Here is a 22567-nt window from a genome sequence, read left to right as displayed (position 1 = left end):
AAATTGGTTGCACTTTCTCAAGCCAAAACAAGTGAAGACTTATTGAAATCTCACACAGAGGATAGTGAGGTGATATAATTAGCAACAAGAGTTCTTGAGAAAATATTGCCATCTTTCAAGAAGGACTCATCCGACACACCCTCCAGTAAGCTAAAGAGTTTGCTCAATTCAGTTGATTCTCATTTTGAATCATTAGAGAAAGATATTCAAGCAAAGGTTCTAAGTAATTTTAATGCTATAAGGATGAGGACAGTTCTGAGAATGATTGAAGGAGATAGAAAATTTTTGGTCACCTATGTTAAAGGCATTCAAGATGCATTGGACGAAGGAGAAAGAGTCTACAAGTCATGCCTCTTATTGCCTAAGTTCACTATTGAGGCTGACAAGAAGATAAAGGAGTGTGAAGGACAGCTGGCTAGTCTATCCCAATCCTATGATCCTCAGTCTATTTTTGCAAGCAATAGAGAAAATCATGTGATATTTCTACTTGGAGTTTGAGTCAGGAGAAGGATAGGATTGTAGGAAGAGTGGGAGAGAAGAGATGCATGCATATCTATTCAACATCCTCATATCTATTTTGGAGAATCTGAAGAAGGGATGGGATGACCATTTGCAATCATTGAAGAATATTTTTATAGCTATCTTCAAATTTTTGTAAGTTTTGAGAAAATTTTAGTATGCGGATACTTGCCTTTGTCATTAATGTCAAAGGGGGAGATAGGCAGTGAAAAATGGTATATAGTCTCAAGGGGAAGTCTGTAGAAGTTTTGCTTTTTGCAAATTTGCAATGTATGACATTTTTGGTTTGACACTTAGTCATTTTCACTAAGTGTTGCCATCAATGCCAAAGGGGGAGATTGTTGGAAAGAGACATTGCATAAGTGTATGGAGTTGTCATTGATGGCAACCCAGCTCAGAGATTCCATCTAGACTGCATAGATTCATCCTACTGGAAGTATGAAATCCAATTTTTCTTTAGTCTGGAAGGTGGAACACAATATTTGGCAATATGGGAGTATTTTGACTAGAAATTCACTTTGGTTGCACATATTGCTTTGCAGTGATACATGTAGTTGGTTAGATGTCTGGAGTAGCTTATTCCAAAATCTTAGCCTCCGATGTTCTCTTTTATGCATGATTGAAGATCCGATATTTGACATTTCAGGAAGAACAGTGCTATTTGGCCGACTAGTGATGTAACGTGTTGTGCATAATTATTGGAATGATTTTGGTGATTGATTTTGTGTTCGAGGTTGCTTGGATGACATGTGGGAAGCATGTAGTCAATTTGTTTTGGTCTGCATGTGCATTTTTAATAGGATTCCGCCAACATTTTACACGTTTCATATTTTGCAAGTGTTCTTGAAGCTGACTTGTTTGTGAGCTAAATTCTTGGTGCAGATATATATAAGAGATTGGAAAGTTCATTTTGAATATCAGAGAGTGTGTGAATGTTGTGTATGTGTGACTGTGCACAGTTCCACGCACGCAATTGAAGGACTTTTGCTCCAGATTAAAGCAGATCAACAAAACAGAGCAGAGAGTCTCAGAGCAGTGAGACAGTTGTATTTTATGCTTAAACCAGAACTATCCTAGACATTTATAGATGCTAATTTATAGTTCAATCTTGTTGTTACCTTTTTTAATTCCTTTGTAAGGTAGTGAACCTTCTGAATTTCATTTGTATTGAGCAGTGAGCAATAGGCAGTGTGCCTGAATGCATGTGCATTTCTATCTAAACTTTTCACATACTTCTAACAGAGTATTATCTTACCGTGGGTAGGATTCCCACCATGGTTTTTTCCTTGACCGGGTTTTCCATGTACAAAATCTTGATGTTATGGTGGTACTTTTGTGTGTGTTTTGCTTATGATTATCTCTCTTATTCATTTGCATTAAATGGTTTGAAGAACTGGTTAAGAAAGCTAACAGTTGCAGAACACTGATTCACCACTCCCTCTCAGTGTTCATTGATTCCAACAATTGGCACGTGGCGTATATATGCTCATACATGATACATGATCTCATATTTATGGTACACATGATATACATGGTGACAATGGTATACACGATCACATTTATTTGGTATCATTAGATTGGTTTATATATGATATCTTGGTTTGATATGATATATTTATGATAAGGCGGATTTCATGTTGATTCTAACGTTGCATATAAAGGTCTTTCAATATTGGTTTTAAAAGAAGGTCAAAAGGGGATTTTTGATATGCAATATTTCTAAGAAAAATGAAAAAGTAGTAATTGTGTATTACATGTTTAAATCACTTTCGGTGACTAGGTGTATTTGAAATGGGTAAATAATCCCACCGAAATACATTTGTGAGTGGACAAAAAGAGTAAACATATTATTGAACATCATTTTGGAGATTGCTATTGCTACATTCTTTGAAAACCTTTTTCGAGAGCTAGGGCAGGAGATGCATAGGTGGTTATGACAATTTGGTGATGAGTGTTGATGGATTGTTCCTGAACAGGAACATAACAGAGAGTGTGAAGCTAATGACAAAAACAAGTGTTATCATTCCCTTTTCAAAACTAAGTGTTTCTTGTCGTTTCTGTTTTCTCTAGCATATATCTTAGGGTTTGTTTGGTTAAAAGAAGAAAGATGTTCCATGAATTTGTTGAATGCTTTGTCGGTTTCATTTACTTGTATTCTGTTAATTATGTGTTAAGAGCTCTTGACTAGGGCACACGTTTTTTCTTGTTAACAACTACTTCAATAATTCAATCAGTTTTGTTTAACTACTTCTCGGGCTTCTTGTTTTTTGTAAAGGGTCTTTGTTCTTAACCCCAGTTGAAAGTTTTGTGAGTATGGTGGGTCTTCTAATAAGGGTAACAATTTTTGTTCCTGATCAAAGATTGTGTTTAGTGTATGTTTTTTTCGTTAACGCTTGTTTCAGGTCTTCTTTTTGGTTGTTAATGTAACCCGAGTGTAATAGTTCCTCCTTACTCTTGTTTTCATTTTTTATATCGATGGGTTCTCTTGTCTATGAGTTAGCTTTTGTTCCTTGGTTATCTTTGAGGGTTTGTGGTTACATTGATCAAGGTTTATTGGAAAAGAACATGGATTGTCCTAATTGCCATTCAAGACCCTATAAAAGTTAAGAGTCAAACTAGATTTTTTTGTGTAGGAGGCCTTTGGGGCTAGATAGAAACGGGATGAATAATTGTAAAAGGGGTCAACACGAGAAATTTAAACGGATTCTTCATTTTCATATGAAATGGATTATTATATGTTCTATGCGGATTTTTTTTTAGGTAAACATGTTTCATTTAGCTTTAGTGTTTGATTAAAGCTTGATTTTATAAGAATAAAGGACATTGTCATAGGTATGTTGACAAATTTCTATTTATGAATATTATTAGTTGCATTATTGCAAAAGAAAAAGAAATATTGTAAATTATAATGGGAGAGAAAAAAGTTCAAAGAATTCAATGTAAAAGGATGCAACCTTGCACAAGAGGAGACCCAAAATGTTGCAAAAATGGAAGAAATCCACGTTAGAGATGAAGCTACAACAAAGAAAAAAATTTAGGAGCCCATATGTAATGAAGTCTTATTGGTTTTAGGGAACACAATAGACAAGAAATAGTTAGAGAGACATCTTGAAAATTGCATTATTAACTAAAAGAGAGAAAAGTAGAGACATCTTGAAAATTGCATTATTAACTAAAAGAGAGAAAAGTACCATCTCTTTCTTGGAAAAGAAATGAAAATGATTGTAAAAAGGAATAGAAGCATATATATATTTGTTGTGTAGAGGAGGAAGTACAATGATTTTTTTAATTCTCTTAAATTGATTTCCATTCTTAATAGTTTATATGCAAGTGCATAGAATATAGTGGAGGATTATTAGTAGAAGTGGGTCTAATTGCACAACAAAATAGAAGAAAAAGAAGAGAATCAATTATCCAACAAAAGTCAAGAAGAAGAAGATGAAAATATAAAAAATGTAGGTGTATTTGACTATGCAAATGAAAATGCAATAAGGTGGTATGTTTACACAAAATCATTTCAATCATTTGACTATGCAAACCATATAAAATTCTCAAAGTGTTCATTAATGTATCTACACGGAAAGTTCTTTCCAAAATTATGTAAGAGTGAATGCCCAAGTTCACATATTTATTGACTTGCCAAGAAACCCTTTCTATATTTTCCTTATAATCCAAAGAGATAAATTATCTTAGGCTCCCACAATATTATCAATATTACCTTGATTGTCCAATTCTATTTTGTTTCTTGGAATACTTAGGGATTCAATAATCAACCTTTAATTTTTAGAAATAAAAAAATTTCAATAGGTAAGGATTGTCATACATTAGATTCAACTATTAACCAACCCTTTTCTTCATATTACTTTTACAATTCTATAAACTTCATAGACCTACCTCTTCCGTTCCCCCATCAAAAATATTGAAATAGGATTATGAATTAAAATAAATAACGTATCTTATTAATCAAATATATCTTTTTTAATATTAAGTATAAGAGGTAAATAGATTACAATATGTATCAATGCCTAATTAGGCAGCACTAAGCTTATCTATCATCTATGCTAGGATATACACTTACTACATAATCATACCTATGGAATATAGCTTTACAAATTTTACAAAAGTGTACAGTTATCAATGTTGGCTATAGAAAAAGGGCCATTATTATATATTAGTAGTACACTCTTTATACTTCTTCTAAGTTTTCTTGTTGTTCTGGTTGATCCTCCATCCAAGTTGTTCATCCCAAAGGTCATTCCATGCACTTTATGCCTTTGTCTCACTTGTAAGGGTCAAACATTGATGTTGTTCCTTCTGGTGCTCCTAGCTTTTCCATGCTTCTCAAGGGCTGTTTATATTTTCTATCATCTTTTGCTTCCTTTCCTCATTGTATTCTCTCACAAGTGCTTCCATCCCTCTTACAAAAGGTGTTTTCTCCTCACTAGTTTGTGTCTAGGTAAAACCATCTGATATTTCAAATGCGAATATCCTTGTAGTATCGTCTTGTGGGAATCTTTCAAACTTACACCTAGACAATCACTTGCTAATCATGACCTGCATAGCAACATCGTGAAAGATGGGTCTCCTTTGAGACTCAGTAAGCATCCTACTTTAACCTTGAAACATATCTTCATTTCTAATAATCCAAATTCACCATAAAATCTCATTAGAAAGTAAGAGCCAAAAATCATTACCTTCTTTTTTGATAGCATGCATGCATCCACAAATAATGTCACAACACATCTCATTATTAAGCCATCCATTAGAGCTAGGACAAAATAGGTTCCAAATTTCAGTAGCAATAATACAATCAAAGAATATATGTGTAATAGATTTTGGTTTCCTATACACATTATAGATATCATTGCCATGTTGTAGATTCTCATTAGGTCATTTCTACAATAATAACAACCACTTGAAGCACTTCTTTTTGGGCTCAATGTTGCTGCCCTAGAGAGTGTTAAAGGTAACCTGCCATTTCTTGTTAGAGCAATCCATTTGCCATGCATTATTAAGATAATAAATTAGATCATCATTACAACATAATGTATTATAAATTAATTTGGCTTTAGTCTTTAATAGAAGAGTACCATCTGACCATTTGAAAAGTTTAAATCTATCAAGATCCAAGGAGCAAGGTTTGGGGAGGATAAGATTAGAGGAGGCCTCTCTAAGAACATAATATGTTCTCCAATTAGAATGATGAAGGTCAAAGTCCTAGCTAAGAGAAGCCCAAGATTTGATTCACTCGTCCTAAATGATATCATTAAAGCATTTAATGCCCTTAGATTTCCAACCCTCAACAGAGCAACCTTGCAAAAGAGTAAGAGGGTGGCTTACCCTTATGGGTAAGATCCCACTAAATGGATCTTTCACTACATAGGGTATTCCCATTTACTATAATCCCATTATGGGTAATCATGCTTCTAATATGATCCTAAGCTTTCCAATTACTTTTAAAAACATTTGAGCTTGCTAGAGTAACAGGGAAATGACCTGCTATTGAGTCACTAAAAGGGAGAATCTTCCAAGAATTAGTTTGCTTGGGGACAAAAAGCCTAATATTGTTTCGGACCAGAATCTTCCAAGGCTCATCACCATCCAATGCCTTGAAGATCCACTTGGTAGCAAGTGTCATACCTTGGTTTTTGAGATCCTTAAGCCCCAAACATCCATTCTCTTTTCTAGAGTACACCATTGCCATTTAACAAAATGCATTTTGTTATTACCTTTACCATATGACCAGAGAAATTTCTTGATTTTCTTTTGAATATCATTAATCTAATAATTGCTAAAAAGCCAAATATAGGCATAATACAGGCTATAAGATGATACGATTTTTTGGATGATTTTTTGGCATACTTGCATCTTGTCTGCTAGAGAAAGATATTGCTTGTTCCTTTTACCCAGTGTGTGATCAATATTCCCCTTGATCCATAACCACATATCTTTCAAAGAAGGATTAATTGCAAAAGGTATTCCAAGATATTTGACTAGCTTATTAGGGCCACCACATTGAAAGTTATATTTGTCAAACCAAGCTGAGGGGGAGTCCTCCCAACCTAGAAGGACAGGATATCTTGGCCCCAAAGGATTCACAAAACAAATCAAGCTTTTAAAGCATGGAATCCATATTCTCCTCTTTAAGTTCCAAAAAGAGGGTAGTATCATCAACAAACTCAATATTAAAGGCATCCTCATTATTGGACAAAGATATGCCTTTAATTCTTGGAGAAAATGAGGAACAATAAGGTTGGAGAGAGGGGGCGTCCTTGTCTAATAGATCTACTAAGAGGAAAACTAGTTGAGCATGATCCATTGACCTCAACTTGGGTAGAGGCCTCTCTCATCAACTCTCGAACCATATGACAAAACCTCTTAGGGAATCCAAAAATTTCAAGCATCATGATCATGACACTCCATTCTACTCTCTCATATGCTTTCTCAAACTCTAGTAGAAACATAGCCACATTTTGGTTAGATTTCTTGGCCCAACACATAGCTTCCCAACTAGTAAGAAGATTCTCTAGAACATATCTTCTATTGATGAACCCGATTTGAGTATTACTCACAAACTTAGGGAGGATATTGACAAGTCAAAAGCCATAATTTTTGCCAAAATCTTATAGGAGACACTAAGTAGGGTGATAGGTCTCTAGTTCTTGATCAAGGACTTGTCTCCATCTTTAGGGATTAGCTTGATGACACCCTTATTAATCTTGGGTCCTAACGAACCTTTGTACATTGCTTCCCAATGAACTTGAAACAAACCTTTGCTAATCCAATCCTTATTCTCCTTGTAGAGTTTGACCGGTAGCCTATCAGGACCAAGTGCTTTGTCACTGTTAAGGGTGTTAATGGCTCTATGGATTTCTTCAATGGCAATATCCTTCTTGAGTAAGGAGGAGTCCTCTTTTGAGATCCTACTAGGAATAATTTTTCTGCAAATCTCTCTATCTTCTTGACTTTTGGAAGAGTTTCCTTTAGAGGTGAATAGCTTTTTGTAAAATATGTAGATTTCTTCCTCGATCTCTTCTTAGTCACTCATAACTTTTCCATCTTCCAAGATGGTATCAATCCTCTCCTTGACCTCCTTGTTCCCAAGCATTGTGAAGAAAAAAATGGTTCCTTTATCACCTTCCTACAACCAATTCATTCTAGCTATGATCCTCAAATCTTTAATGTTGATTGCTTGAAGTTTTTCCCACAAGTTTTTGGTGAGGGTCAATGCCTTAATAAGCTCAAGGTTGGCAGGGTCAGATTGGAGTTGAGATTCATAATTAAGGAGACTATCATGTTTAATTCCTCTCCCTGCCTTCTATTATCCTTAGCCTTTTTCTAGCCAACCGTTTGAAACAATTTTTTCCAACTACTAACATTTTGATCCCACTAATTAATGGTAGATGGGATATTCATATTCCATTGGTTGAGTTGCCTAATCATGTAGACTGCACACATAGTATCCTGTTATATTTTCTTACAAGAACCTTTCAAGAAGAGTTGTTGAAGGATATATCAGCTTGAAGAGGATGATGATAAGAGAGGGAATATGGGAACAACTTGATACTGTTGCCATCTTTACTTTTATTAAAGCTGAAAAAGCCTTTATTGACATACATTCTATCTAATCTACTATATATTCTTTTCTTGCCTTGTTGGTAATTGCACAAGGTATACCAAATGGTGCTATGTTCTTGTTTCCTACCTTCAAGAGGATCAAGAAATCTTAGTTTCTCCTTCATTTTGGTCCAATAATATTTTTCATGGCTCTTCCACTCAAAATTTACACCCCCAATTTATCCTTCGGGTGCTCAACCATGTTGAAATCACCACCTATGATCTAGGGGATATCAACAAGATTACAAAGTCATTTCTATAGCTCAATAATCTCTCTATAATCATTAGGAGCATAGATGGCATATATTCCAAATATTGAATCTTTATTGTCAATAATGATCCAAACAACTCCGTTACAAGGAGAGGATCCACTATTAGAAACATGATTGATCCATTTATTGGCCAATACAATAACAACTCATTTGCATTCATCATGGTTGGAGAATTGACTAGGTTCTTTCCAAATGCATTTAAGGTTCACTTCAAGAGTGAAATTAGTGGCTTTAACCTCTTGTAAGAATATTGCATCTTTGTTCTTATATTGATTAAGGAACCTTATAACCACATACTTTATGTCTAGGAATTTAAGTCCCATAACATTCTAAGAAATGCAATTCAAGTCCATATTAACCATTAATTAGAGGTGTCCATTGAAGCCCTAAGGCTGTCAAAGCATTTAGGCAAATTGCTTTTAATTGTCCTTTTTCTTAGGAATAGGAGAGGAAATGCTCTTAGGTCCCCCTCTTTTCTTTTGTTTGACAACAATTGTTTGACCTTAGCCAACTAGAATAATTTTATTAGCAACATTAGCTTTAGAAGACAACATTTTGTGGTCGGAGCTTGCTCTCTCCTAGTGATTATATATCTAGGTTCTTCCTCTTTTACTAAACTAGGCTCAATGTAATGTTGATCCCTCATGTCCAAGGAGGCAAATCATAAACTTCCTTGAAGGGGATTAAAGCAAAGTCAATAGAACTATCAAAAGCCTCATTACCCATAATAGAGTTTATAGTATGATCTTTGATGATGGAGACATTGGAGCTAACCTGCTCAAGGCAAGTATTATTAGGAGTTGACTCTTGTGGTCTACAATCTTGGATAGAGCTAGCATGGGCCATGCCACTAAGGGTCAACATAGGATGGGTAACTTGGTTGCCCTTAGAGGAAGGAGAAGGATGGATATCAACATCAAGAAGATCCATATTGCTATAGGTATCCTTGATAGCATGAAGTGCATCCTCTGAGAAGTCTATCAAGGTGTTAAAATTGTTAGATAATTTCAATTCATCCTGCTTCACTTTGTGGTTTGCTAGGTTGTTGACCTATGGGGGCTCTTAGAGCCATGATTCTTACTTCCAATATCTCATACTATGGACGTAACAAGAGATTCATATTCCTTAACATGAACATCATCCCTAATAGGCAATGAATGAACATCACCATTATCATCAGATTGAGGGTGGGTGTCAAAAACATCTTAAAGATTGTCTGTTTGAGTAGGCAAGGCATCCATACTAACATGAGGGGGTTGAGCCCCTTTGAGCCTATTAGCAACAATATTTCTAATATTTTCCAAAGCAAGTTGTTGGGTGTTCTTTCTAATTTTGCCCTATTTAACTTGGAAATTAGTATCCAAGAAACCATCCTTGTCATTAGGAGTCTCTCTGAGCTAGGACAAGGAGACCAAAATGGCAAAGTGTGGGGGAGGGTCAATTGTGAATCTTTCAACTTCAAGGGACCCATAAAAAACAGGAAGGTTAGAGGGGGTGGGCAACCTAGCAGTGTCCATCTTACTAGAATCATCACAAGCAAGGAAAGAATCAGAATGGGGCAATTTAGAAGCATGACAAATGACATCTTTCAACTCCTTAAGATGAGAGACAATGGGACTAATGGTTGGGTCAATAGTGAGGCTCGACGAAGCATGGGAACCAACTAACCCTACTTGGTGTGAAGCCATAAAGAGAGCTGAGGGAGTGATAGTGCTATTAGGGTTATGTGAGCCACTAGGGATAGGGTAGGGGGGCATTTGAGTTGTAAAATAACAAGATAGTTCCTTTGAATGCGCCCTTCTCCACGACACAAAATTCCTCCTAGGATATCAATATTACAAGAGAAAATTTCACCATCAATATGAATTTCGATAAAATTCAGAGTCTCAATGCCAAGGTTAATATAAATTAAAATCCTTGCCTCCATATGGGGAAGGGCGAAATGTGACGCGTCCATTCGGATGACTTTGCTAAGAGAGTCAAGCAATTGAGGGATAAGATTCCAAATTAGAGTGGGAAGGATTTGGATAGAAATCCATCTAAGGCACAAGTGCCAATATTTTGTCATTGACCGCTTCCAATGACCACTTTAGGGCTCTAAACTACAATTTCCAATAGACCAGAACTGTTTCTTAACAACAATATTTTGGGTGTTTGAACCTTTTAAGAAAATAAGGAATAAACTCTTCTGTATCATACTTCAAAAGGAAAATTGAAACCCTAGGTTTTTACACCAAACATTACTAAACATTCATCCATGAATTTGTAAGCCAATGTTTTACTAACATCCACGACCGCTAAAAACATAGTAGCATTTCTTAGAATATTCTTTTCCTCGGTAAGCACATTTACCATATTTGGATTAGAAATGATGGTAAGTTTAGGGCCAGTACAATGCTTACCTCCTCTTCCATCTAGGTTGTTGTTACCTTCATCAATAGTAGAAATTCTTGCTTTGAATTTGGTAGATTCCAATGTCGAAACAAGGGAATAAACTAGGGCATTTTTGAGAAATTTATTCTCAGCCAACTTAGAATGAGAAAGCAAATTAGCACTACCAAATGAGATCCCATCCATATTGAATGTGGTAAACTCTCATTGATTCCAACACACCAACAATGTAGGTATTAAAGCAAGAAACCACACAGGTATAGTGCCAATATATGTACAAAAGATAGATACAAGAGAAAGAGGAGGGTGCTTACCTAGGTGGAGGAGGGTTGAATCCTCCTCCACACTGCATTATTGACCCCTTGCCTAGGGTTTCAAGTTGTCTATACTTCCGTATTCGCTGATCCTCCAATATCTCATGGATTTCTACTTTATAAAAGGGTCAACTATTTTATCACCTATTACAGGCACAATTTTAAGTTTTTCCTATTGAAACTACAGTGGTCCAACACTTATGGAATTCCTTCACACATCCGCTCCTAATTTGGTGTCAAACATCTTAAGTATTTCCAATCAAATATGTTTTATTACAACACCTTGGTATTTTATCAAAATGACAATATATCACAATTTACGATATTGTTGAATCAATGGTGAAGCTATTTCTAAAGAAAAACATCACCATCCAATAGAATCCAATAATGTAAATTATTCATTTATAAAGCAAAGAAATTTTGTCTTATGTGCCTTAACAAGGAAATTACTTCCATATAGATTCAAATTATGGATGGCCTAGATGAAATTGCTTGCATTCATTCATAATTTGACTCATCATATGCAAACATGACACTTTCAACAAAGCACTTAAAATAATAACATGCGACGATGGGTAGGAATAGTGGGAGAGGTGAGAGAAGTAGGAGAGGTGCACAAATCCTGGTATAAGATGACAATGCATGTGCAAATGAGGGCAAGGGCAGCTTAGAAGAGGGATAAGATGATGGGTTTTTGATGGCAACCTTGTTCTCTCCTACCTTGATAATGGGGTTTCAGAAATGCTCGTGAAACTCTGGTTACTAGTGAAGAGGTTGGGTTTTTGTGGGAAGAGGAAAATGATTTCCCTTTTCCTTGTCTTCTTTTAATTTCTCACCTTTTGATTGGGATGACCCAGATGAAGAGGATGAGCTCCTCCCAAACAACCTCTTGGAAGCCCATAAAAAGGCTAATAAAATTATTTTGTTGCTTGTGATGGAGGCCATGGGTAATGATCACTTTTTGGTTATGAAAAAAGGGTTTTTATCCCCTTCTACTAGTCCTTTGTTTTCCTTGACAGAGCACAAAGTTTTAGATTTTCCAAAGCCCTCCTATCTTGCTCAAGAAGAAAGGGTTTTAATCTAAGGTGGTTATTCCTCCTTCTGACAAGTTGGAAGACCGTGGTGGGAAGGCTGCTATGGAGGGGGTTTCTTCTCTAGGGTGTGAGAAGACAAAAAATAGTTTTGATATTGTTCCTTTGGGTGCTATTCTTGAGTTCAGCTGTCCCTATGGTTGTTGCTGATTAGATGGTTGTCGTTCTTGAACCTACCCTTGATGTCAACTTTGATGTTCCTATGGCTACTACTTCTTCATTGGTAATTGTTCCTAATTTGGACAATAGGGGGTATGGTGCAAGATGTTGCTGGGAATTCTGTTATGAGCATTTGTCTTGTGGATATTGAGGATGCACAAAATTAATGTTCCTGACTGTATCCTTGATAAATCGTTTGATTTGCTTAGGAGTTCAATTGTTGGTAGATTCTGCGGGAATCAACCCAATATTGATATTGTTAGAAGATGGATACTTTAGGTTTTAAAACCTCACAATAGGGTGGAGGTATTAGCTATGTTGAATGGTTTTTCATTTTTTCCTTTTCCTGCCAAGAGGATAATTATAGGATTCTTAATGAAGCCCCCTAATTTCTAGGATTAAATGGTCTTAGTCTTCAAACTTGCTCTCCTAGTTTCAACCCAATGACTAAAAATTTCAAGTTTACTATTTGGGTTCACCTGCCCGGGTTACCCTTGGATTTTTGATTGAAAAGGTTTTCATGATTATTGCTCACTCTTTTGGACAATTTTGTGCCACTGATAAGATCACTAAATTTATGAGGAGGTTGTTATGTGCTACATTTTGTGTGTTTGTGGACAAAAACCAGAAGCTCCCCACTCAGATTACTTTTTCTTCAAAATTTGGTACTTGCGTGTGGTAGATAGACTATGAAGACTCCCTTGCAATCTGCTATTTTTGTGGTATAGTGGGCAATGCTTCCAGTACCTGCATGAAATAAAAAACAACACTTTGTTTGGAAGAAGAAGAATTTACCAGAACCTAAAATGGATTCCGTTATCCCTCCTCAAGAGGTTCAAAAGATATTAAAGGTAAATCTCAATTGGACCGTTCAAAGATGAGACTCCTCAGTTAACGATTTGGGCCTGATTGATGGTTCTATTAGTGATTCTATGAATCCTCCTTGTCTCAAAAGAGTTGGGTTCGGGGAGAAAGATCCTTGTTTTGAGATTAAGAGAAGTTCTTTGGATCAGACTTTTAAGCCACCTTGACTTACGGTAGGCTGTTTGGTTCTAGTAAGTCTTTGTCCTACGCAGTCTTTCGTAGTTGTTCTTGCTGTTCGTTGGTGTCTAGTCGTGCTTCAAGCATACTCTGCTCTATAACTAATTATCTTATCTGATTCCTAAATGTCGAGCCAATCTTGTTAAATTACTATTTATAATATAATCATACAAATGTTTTGTTTACTAAATTGCAATCTATGCTCCAAACATGCATATTTAGCTCACAAAATCTATTCTTAAAATGTTGCAAGGATTGAGAATGAGAAAGGTAGTTAAATCTTTTAAAATGAATTTCAATACCATATGGCATGAAATAATAGATTTACAACTATCTATTCCCTTTTGTAATTAAAAACCCTTGGAAAGCAATTTTATTCAATCGATTATGGCTTAAGCTTTAGTTGTGTCTTGAACAAATATGATGATTAAAATCCACACTTTTTTCTTAGAGCAGGCTGACTTTTCAAATGTTTCTAATTATTAGTTCTCCAATTCTCGTTTCTTCATTTTTTGGCTTGCTGAAGTATTCCAGAAAACTGGAATTTTTCACAGGTAAAATTAATTTATCTAGCAACACATTACAAATTTTGAATTAAAAAAGTCCCATGCCTGTTGCCGATATTTCAAGCTTCCATGTTTTAAACAGTGTTGATAAGCTTGACAGATTTAGGATGTTCTGACTCATATAGTTAGCATGAAAATTTACACCTTTCTGTCTCCACAATAAGCTCGGAATGAACAAAATTAATTGCAAGAATAAAAATTGACTGGCATTATTTTAGCAATGTGTTTGGTAAAGAAGACACCAAAATTGGCTGGTGGAAATTCAAATCTGCCACTTAATAGCCTGAAGCAAAGAAACAGTATGGAGCATTAGCTAAATATGAAATTCATGGGTAAACAAAAGACTACAATATTGCTTGGTAAAAGAAATATGCAGCAGCCACAAGAGTGAAGAAAATAGCTTAAGTTGTGATAACCATATATACAAAAATCAATTCATTATACTGCACCTAATTCCTTACCTTGTGTTCTCGCGAGGTTAAAATATTGGGGAAAAAGAAGCATCTTTACTCGTTATGCTGTCGAGTATACTCCCATATTGCAATAGCACCACTTACATGAACATTTAGAGATCTAACAACACCATACTGAGGAATCTCCACACATGTATCTAGTATGTGAATGACATCAACAGGAATTCCCTCTTTTTCTCGTCCAAGTACCAAGACCTAATTAAGATAGAATCATTTCTCCACTTATCAGGAAAACGTAGCAGATGTAACTATATTGTATATTTTGCTGTGTTCATTTTTAAGTAACTAAATTGTAGAGAAATGAAATGCTGGCATACTGATTTCTGTGGGAATGAAAACTTATTAAGTGGTATGCTGTTTGCAGTTTGCTCTAATCCTAAAATTGAGTAGCCCTCCCTCTTTTTCCCTTTCAGATATTCCTTGAGGCTTAATTCAGGTACCTCCTGTACAGGTATCCATTTCTCGGCTGTGACACTGAAAAAATACAAGATTTTGTACCATCGAAATGAGAATTGTTCCGTTCTTTCGTTAGTTTGCTTGCATCTCATTTGACATTAGGAATGAAGATTCTCTACCTGATTAATTGGAACTGTTTATCTTGCACAATGTTTGCATCAGCGACTACCAACCTTGCCACTTTAAAGACCTGCAGCCACACAGTAGACAACCAACATGAAAGAGGATAAATAGATGTCACATATATATACTGCAATGACGATTATATTCAGAAATGTCCAACCGAGTACCCCTTATTTAAAACTTCACCTCACAAGTGCGTGCCAGCCCTGCAAGATTAGGAATGCGTCCTAGCAAAGAGGCAACCAGGATCAAGTCTTGTCGCTCCCCTGTCATTTTCTCCATCTCTTTTATGCGCAATTCTATTGTAGACAAGAGATGTTGGTCTTCGACCTCAATATCTACAATAAGCAAAAGAAACAAACTAGCCAGTTTAATGAAATTCATAAGTAGAATAAACATATACAGAAATATAGATACCAATCATGTCGTGAAGTTTTAAAGCAATAAAAGAGTCAACTTGATATACACATTGAAATTTTGCTCTATTAAGCTTTAAAAAATACACTGAAGTGCAAGATTGCGATCCTAAGCAATCATTTGATGCCAATCCAACCATGAGATAGCCTCTATTCTACCAAATGTTGAAGGAGCTGAGGGAGAACAATGCAATTTGGGTTGTTAAAAGTGCTGGTACGTAGGCACGAATTTATTACACCGTAGGATAAGTTTACTTTGGTGTTCCCTTGTTCTTTTTGGTGTGCAACGAGTCACCCTCTTAGGAATTATCCTTTATATTTTTGAAATGAAATGCTACTTCGTTGCCTGGGAGTCAATTTTTTTAGGGTGACTTGTCATTCTAATATTTCCGATTATAATCTGCACAATTACAGTAGCCAGATTTTATTCATTGCTTGTCATAATAATTTCTTTTCCACATTGAAGTTGTGCTGTTTGTTCGAGCAAATAGGTTATTGTAAATAACTTTAAGACATTTGTTATTGGGAAGAGATTTCTTGTTATTATGTGAATTCTCAGATGCTATTCAAGCAAGCAAGTTTACAGTTTCATTTCCATTCTGAAATTTTTATGGATATTTGTGAGTTTCTCTATGTTCCTTAGGGATGCATCCCTTGCCCATTTGGACGTGTTCCTGTACCAAAGGCAATTCTAGGGACACCTTGGTCCCCTTTCCATTCCTTGTTTGTAAATTTTTGGATCAAAAGTTTTGAAAATGGCTCGGTTGTGGTGGCTGTATAGTGATGACCCCACATAAAGCGAGTTTAGAGAAAAAATGAGATTAGGTTTAATCATTTTTTAGTTAGATGTCAACAAAAGCGAAGATTAATTGTATTGATATTTGAAAATCATTACATTCTAAAAAATTATTTTAAACCATAATAACCTTGCAATAGCAAATAGAGGTTCGGAAGGGAATGCCACTTTTTTAAAAACATGGTATCAATGTACATATCTTAAGCCATACTATTTTTTTCTTTGTACAATCACCTCTTTGAGATTTGATTTAAAAAAAATTCTGCTGCAGTAGACTTGTAAATTTTATTGCAAAAAATAGAAATTACAAGTCTATTAGCATACTCTTTTAGGTTACCAGCAAGATTACATCATATTCACTAAGTCTATCCATTATCAAAGTTGATTGTTCGCATTGTAAACCTTGGGGTCACCTCGCTTGATCACGAAGTTTAGCATTTGAGGTTTCCTTGTTCAAAAGAGGATAGAATACTTAGTATTTTATTCTATGTTCAAGGTGTCATAAAAAACACATTAATAGAGACAAGTATAGAGGGTTATGTTACAAGTATCTTGGTAACTATGATAAGAAGCAAAACATAGAATCATAGTCCTCTTTTGCTACAAAGACAAAACCACTATTTTATTTTGTTTCTAAGGTAGAATCATAGATCTCTGCTTCAAAAGCATAATCATAGAAAATAGGTAAGGCCACATGTAAAATATATGAAAGGAGGCATGATGAATCCAAATGTATGAAAACACAAATGGATTGTTGACTTGTATCCTCAAGAAGAATAACATTAGTCTTCTTGATTCTCTTTTTTAGGGTTCTTCCACCTCCTATGCAAAATTCAATAAAGGTACATCTTCATGCCTCGGATTGACACATCCCTTTAGAGGGTATGCATGCACTAGAAACTACTAGATGTGGGGGGAAAGTTATCATGAAAAGGAATAGGTTGAGGGCCTATGCTCATATACAAGTTTAGGGCAAATGTTTTCATAGGCATGCAAAGAAAATCTGCAATACTGCTTACCAGACCCATCTAAATGATTTGTGCTTGTGGATTTATAGCTCAGAGAAACCCCAACAAAATGGAAACTCGCTTACAGTTTTCATGAATCACTTGAGAATCTCCCAAGAAGGTCAACTTCCTCTTCTAAATCTATTGCTAAACTAAAATGCAGAAAAGAAGCTTATCTATGGCTAATCTATTCTAATCTAACGTGAAAGACAAAAGAGTTAGAAAAATACTTATTGTTGAGAACACAATTATATTGAAGGGGGAGGAGAGGTGGAGGGTGTGAATCAGTTTAATGACAAACTTTTACTTTTTCAGCTTTATATTATAAGCATCTAACTTAATCTCAAAGCATATTCATTTCATATAAACATTCACATGAAATTTAACTACCATATAACACAAGTAGAACACAAGATATATATGTGGAAACCCTTAGGGTGAAAACCATGGCAAAATAGCTTCCTTATATATAGAAAACTTCTTTTACAAATTCGTACGTATCAACCCACTAGAGGCACCAACTCATTCTATTTGTGAGACACTTTCCCACTAGAGGCACCGACCTCACATTCTAATTCGTGAGCACTAACTCACTAGAGGCACCGACCCCTCATTCTATTAGAGGCACCAACCCCTCATTCAAATTTCCACCTTTCAATGGATGATGGATGATCCTATTTCTGACAATTTGCTTCTTCAAATCTGCTGTGAAATGACCACAAGGTTCTCTCCACAATGGAGTTCTTTATACCACTTTTGGAACTATTACAAGTCTGGTAAAAAATCTGCTACAAAGAAATCATAGTCTCCTCTACACAATCTGCTAATGAGCTCCTTATATACCTCTGAAATAATCTTCTTTATGTAAAATTCACTCTTGGTGTATGCCCTTGATCTATCTTTCTTTTACTTTCACTCCACATACACACACCTTCCACATACATTGTCTCGTAAAATAACCTCTCTTATATATCTTTCCCAATAGAGTTAATTCCCTAGGGACACTTCTCTTTTCACCAATGATACCTTTTGACTTATGCAATCTTTAACTTAAAAAATCACATCCCTTGAATATATTTGTGAATTGCATCTCTTAAGGAGATGTCTCTTTAAAATATACTTTTATAATTTTAACAAATCATACTCTAGCATATTCTTAATTAAATTGCACCTTTTTGGTTTTCTTATTGTTTCTAATTAACTATGGTTTTCTCTTTGATAACCACACTTTTTTATCTTTGAAATTGCTGTCCTTATTGGTCATAAAATTTCTGCCACACCTTACTTGATTATAGATGAAGATTTCTGTAGCATCATGGATGAAGATCGTTGCATATACTTAACAGTTTGCTGCTTTATTGTTTACAAAAACAATTAATGGTAATTGCTGCTTGGTGTAATCAACCAAATCATTTTCTTGCTGATGTGTCTTAGGAGATCGCAGCATTATGTATATATAATAGTTATTAAGGAAATCGGTTTATACTGTTCAGTAATGAATATCCTGTTCATTGTCGACTGGTTCCTTATTTACTTGATCTGCTTTAAATTCTTATATGAATTGAATAGTCTGTCATTTCCTTTCTTCACATTACCGCAGCCATAGCATTAGTGTATTCTAATTTGCAGCATAAACACTTACTGAGATCTACTATCAATCAGGAGAAAAATCAACGTGTCACACATATGCCTTAATGGATGTGCTGTGTGTTCCTGAGAAAGTCAGCCATGTTGTTTGTCTTCAAAAGCGCTGCACTTCATAATACTCACTGACTTTAGACTTTCTTTTGTCTCAATCGCACCCCACAGCAATTATTTGCGTTGTTTTAAACTTTACTTATTATCAAGTATGCCACCTTTTGAAGATTCGGAATGCCACCTTATCATACACATTGCACCCTCTTTGTCTTTGTAAACAAAGTGCTGTCCTTATTTCGAGTGCTCTATAATTAAGTCTCTTCTTAATAGAGTTGCTTGTTGTTCAAAACAAAAAAAAGTGACTTAAATCGCTGTTTCATATTTCACTTTATTCATTTCTTTCCTTGATGCTTGTAAAGTTGATTTTTCTTCATTGAATAAAGTCGGCTTTGTCAAACAGAATTGCCTTAACTTCTGATTCCTCAAGTTGTCACAAACTCTTGTCTTGTGTCATCGTCGCAACAATCTCTATGTTGTTTTGTTTAGTCTCCATGACTTCAAGTTAGGATTTGGTTGTAAGCTTTATAGTTTCATCCCGTGAACACTCCTTATGTACACTTATTATAATCTCTATTTCAACTTGTTCAATGTCTTTTATCCTTCATGCTCTTTATCATTCACAAGAGTATCCTATTCACAACATCTTCAATACATTCTCTATTATCTTACTGTCTTGGCATCTCTATCCTTGCTGGTTGATATTATCCTTTTGTTGTTTCACAACTCTTGTTACTTTGTCAGATAACATCAGTGATTACTCCTTTGACATCAAAGACAACATCTAATTCCTTTGACATCAATAGCAAAGGGATATCATCAAGCTTCTATTCATGAATGGGTCATGAGAAACATCAATTCTTATACTTACAAGTTACATTCAATAGAAATATGCTTCTCCCGCTGTTAGATATTCTTCAATGCTCCCCCTGTCAAGGATTCTTTAAAGCTCCCCCTTTCTGTAATGCTCCTCTATCTTGGATGACTTGATCCTTTATATCCTGATTTTCTTGGGTAAACTTCCTCTATGGTTGTTCAAAAGAATTCGCATTATCTTCTTGAGTTTCATAAGTTACAAACTTAGCTTGTCTATCCCATCATTTTCTTATGTATTTTCAATTCTTTCTTCTCTATCCATGGCTGCTAGATAAGTATCATCTTTTGATATCGTTCTTAGAGTCTTCATATCATCAAGATTTCTGATTTTCCACAACTAAATGATTATCCTTCTTCTCTTTGCTATCCTCTCGTAAGGGAATTTCTTCTTCTGTCATTTGCTCTCAAATGATAACTCCTTATTCTTTTTAATCTTCAATCTCTTCATGTGCAATGGTGAGTTGTATGCAGTCTTTTACCATTCTAGTATCTTGTATATGTAGATGTCAATCAATCACTTTCCCTTGTTGCTGATCTATTGCACATGTGGTTTCTTCTCCTTATGTTTTAAATTCTCATTTGACAATTCCTTGAATGATTATCTTGACATTAATGCAACCATTTCCTCTTTATTGTGACTTTCTTTTTCATCATACTTTCATCCTTGTATTCTATGGCATCATTGCATCAATAGGGAATCTTGAATCATAAGTACAACCATTCAATTTTACATGATCAAATTTTGTTAACACATGCTTGTCCAACAAGCATACTACTTTTAGATTGTTCTCATCCTCTTTACCATTCTTTTGAAAAGATTTAGTCATTGTCTTAAGTCTTCTAGGCCTTCACTTCATTAATCTGAAATATTTCTAGCTACTCAAATGGTAACTCTTCTTTTCTCTTGTATTACCTTCAAGGCAATTTACTCTTCTCTATTGCTATTATCCACAATAGATTTGGGTTGTTCATATAATACTTTCACTCCCTTGAACCTTGCAGCAGTTTGCTCCTTTTATGCTTAGTTTGTTTTGAAGGTTTCTCTTGTAGTTCCTCATCTTGAAATTGATTCTCTTTACTCTTATTGTCTTGGTTTGGTTTCTTTCTCCATAACAAAGTCTTCCTTTTTGTTTGATCATGCTATCATTTATCTTTTATTTTTTACAAGATTTTGGGTAGTTCTTAGTTTTTTTTTCCAGATTTAAGGGGATTGATGTTATTCTCATTTATGTTTTAAGAATGTCTATTTCTATTATCACATATTTCTTGATTCATAATGTTGATTGAAAATTTTGTACACCCACGAGGATGTGCAAAATTGTGGTTTCAACCACAGCACGAGTATAAACTCTCCTAATTTAGGAAAGGTTCCCCCTTTTCTAACACTTAACTAAGACTAATTTAATCTAAAATGGGTGGGACAACAACCTTTTCTCTTGAATAACTTCCTAGGAGCGAGAAAACAACTCCAAAAGGTCCTGAAACACCTTAGCACTTTAAAATCACCGACGTAGACGTTCAAAAACACGTTAATGCTCAAAAGGTCCACACTTAGACAAAATTAGGATCATTTAAAATCTCAACTTTACGCACTTGATCCCATAACTTCAAAACTCTAAACGACAATAGGCATGATCAGAATTTCCAGACTCGGGCACGGGAAACTCAAAATTGCCCACTATGCTGCCAAAACCCTAAACTAACCAATGCGGAAAGCAAGAAAAGAGGGGGGTCCTCGTTTGTAATGGGGCGATGTGTGAAAAGGTCACAACAGGGAGGCCTCGGTCTGAACAACAACAAGTGTTTGCTCGGATGACACGTCATGGCCAACTTCAGTCATAAACTTATCAAAGCTTATAGTAGAGGTATCAATCTCAGGAAGTGACAAACTCGATAAAATGGCATATGAAGGATTTGCATCAAAAACATTCTCCATGTTGTCATGTGGAGCATTCATAGATATATCTGCTACTAGTGATGTTACAATGATACAAATAGATGCACTTGGCACAACGAGGTCAATGTGAACCGTAGAAAAAGAATCCACATCTGTGTCTATTGGAGACATAGGGACATCCAAAGACAATTGGGGAATGGTCATATGAGGAGAATCTAAATTCAAAGTGGTAGGAGATTCTGGAGCATTTTCCTTTGTGGTTCATCCTCAGGGTCAATGACCTGAATTTGCACCTGGGGCTTTTCTTTTCCTTTCAAAGACATCTCTTTTGGAGGAATAACTAAAGCTCTACTTGTTGGTTGAAAATTTTGTACACTTGGAGAAATATACAAAATTGTGGTTTCAACCACAACACACGAGTAAAAACTCTCCTAATTAAGGGAAGGCTCCCCCTATCTAACTAAAACTGAAATAAAAGCAGGATGGTATAGCAGTCTTCCTTCTTTCTTCAAGAAAGACAATATCCTTTTCTCTTCACAGAAAAGGATAGCAATTGAATATGAACAGTATTAACCACTTTTAAGTAAAATGAGAGAAAGGAAATGAAGTTTCCTGAAAGCGCAAAGACTTCCGTCACTTCCTTCGAGATGGGACAACAATATCAAGCTCAAAGACTTGACTATTGGAAGTCCTATCTACCCTTTGCTATACTAAATTTTACAATGAATAAAAGACAACAACTCAAAGACTGGAATAATTTATTCTTTTAACACAAAGACAAGAAATAATGCAAGCTCAAAGACTTGCTGCTATTTCTTATCAAACAATAATTTTTCCTCAAGAATAGACGCAAGCTCA

The 22567-nt window shown here is 35.3% G+C and overlaps 1 protein-coding gene across 9 annotated transcripts in view; it reads right to left on the bottom strand.

Moving 5' to 3' along the window:
* Positions 1 to 13746: 13746 nt before the first annotated feature.
* LOC131067769 (uncharacterized) overlaps positions 13747 to 22567 on the bottom strand; it is a 290039-nt gene continuing 281218 nt past the window's right edge. For all 9 annotated transcript variants that reach the window (XM_058002912.1, XM_058002916.1, XM_058002917.1 and 6 more), the window contains 5 exons: positions 15209 to 15360; positions 15019 to 15089; positions 14761 to 14917; positions 14432 to 14638; positions 13747 to 14253 (listed from right to left, as the gene is read on the bottom strand). In XM_058002912.1, coding sequence (XP_057858895.1) covers positions 14477 to 14638; positions 14761 to 14917; positions 15019 to 15089; positions 15209 to 15360 — 542 coding nt within the window. In that variant the 3' untranslated portion in view covers positions 13747 to 14253; positions 14432 to 14476. The remainder of the gene's footprint in view (positions 14254 to 14431; positions 14639 to 14760; positions 14918 to 15018; positions 15090 to 15208; positions 15361 to 22567) is intronic.

Source organism: Cryptomeria japonica, chromosome 5 (assembly GCF_030272615.1).
Source record: "Cryptomeria japonica chromosome 5, Sugi_1.0, whole genome shotgun sequence".
Classification (NCBI taxonomy): Eukaryota; Viridiplantae; Streptophyta; class Pinopsida; order Cupressales; family Cupressaceae; genus Cryptomeria; species Cryptomeria japonica.
This window is presented reverse-complemented; position numbering and strand designations above follow the sequence as displayed.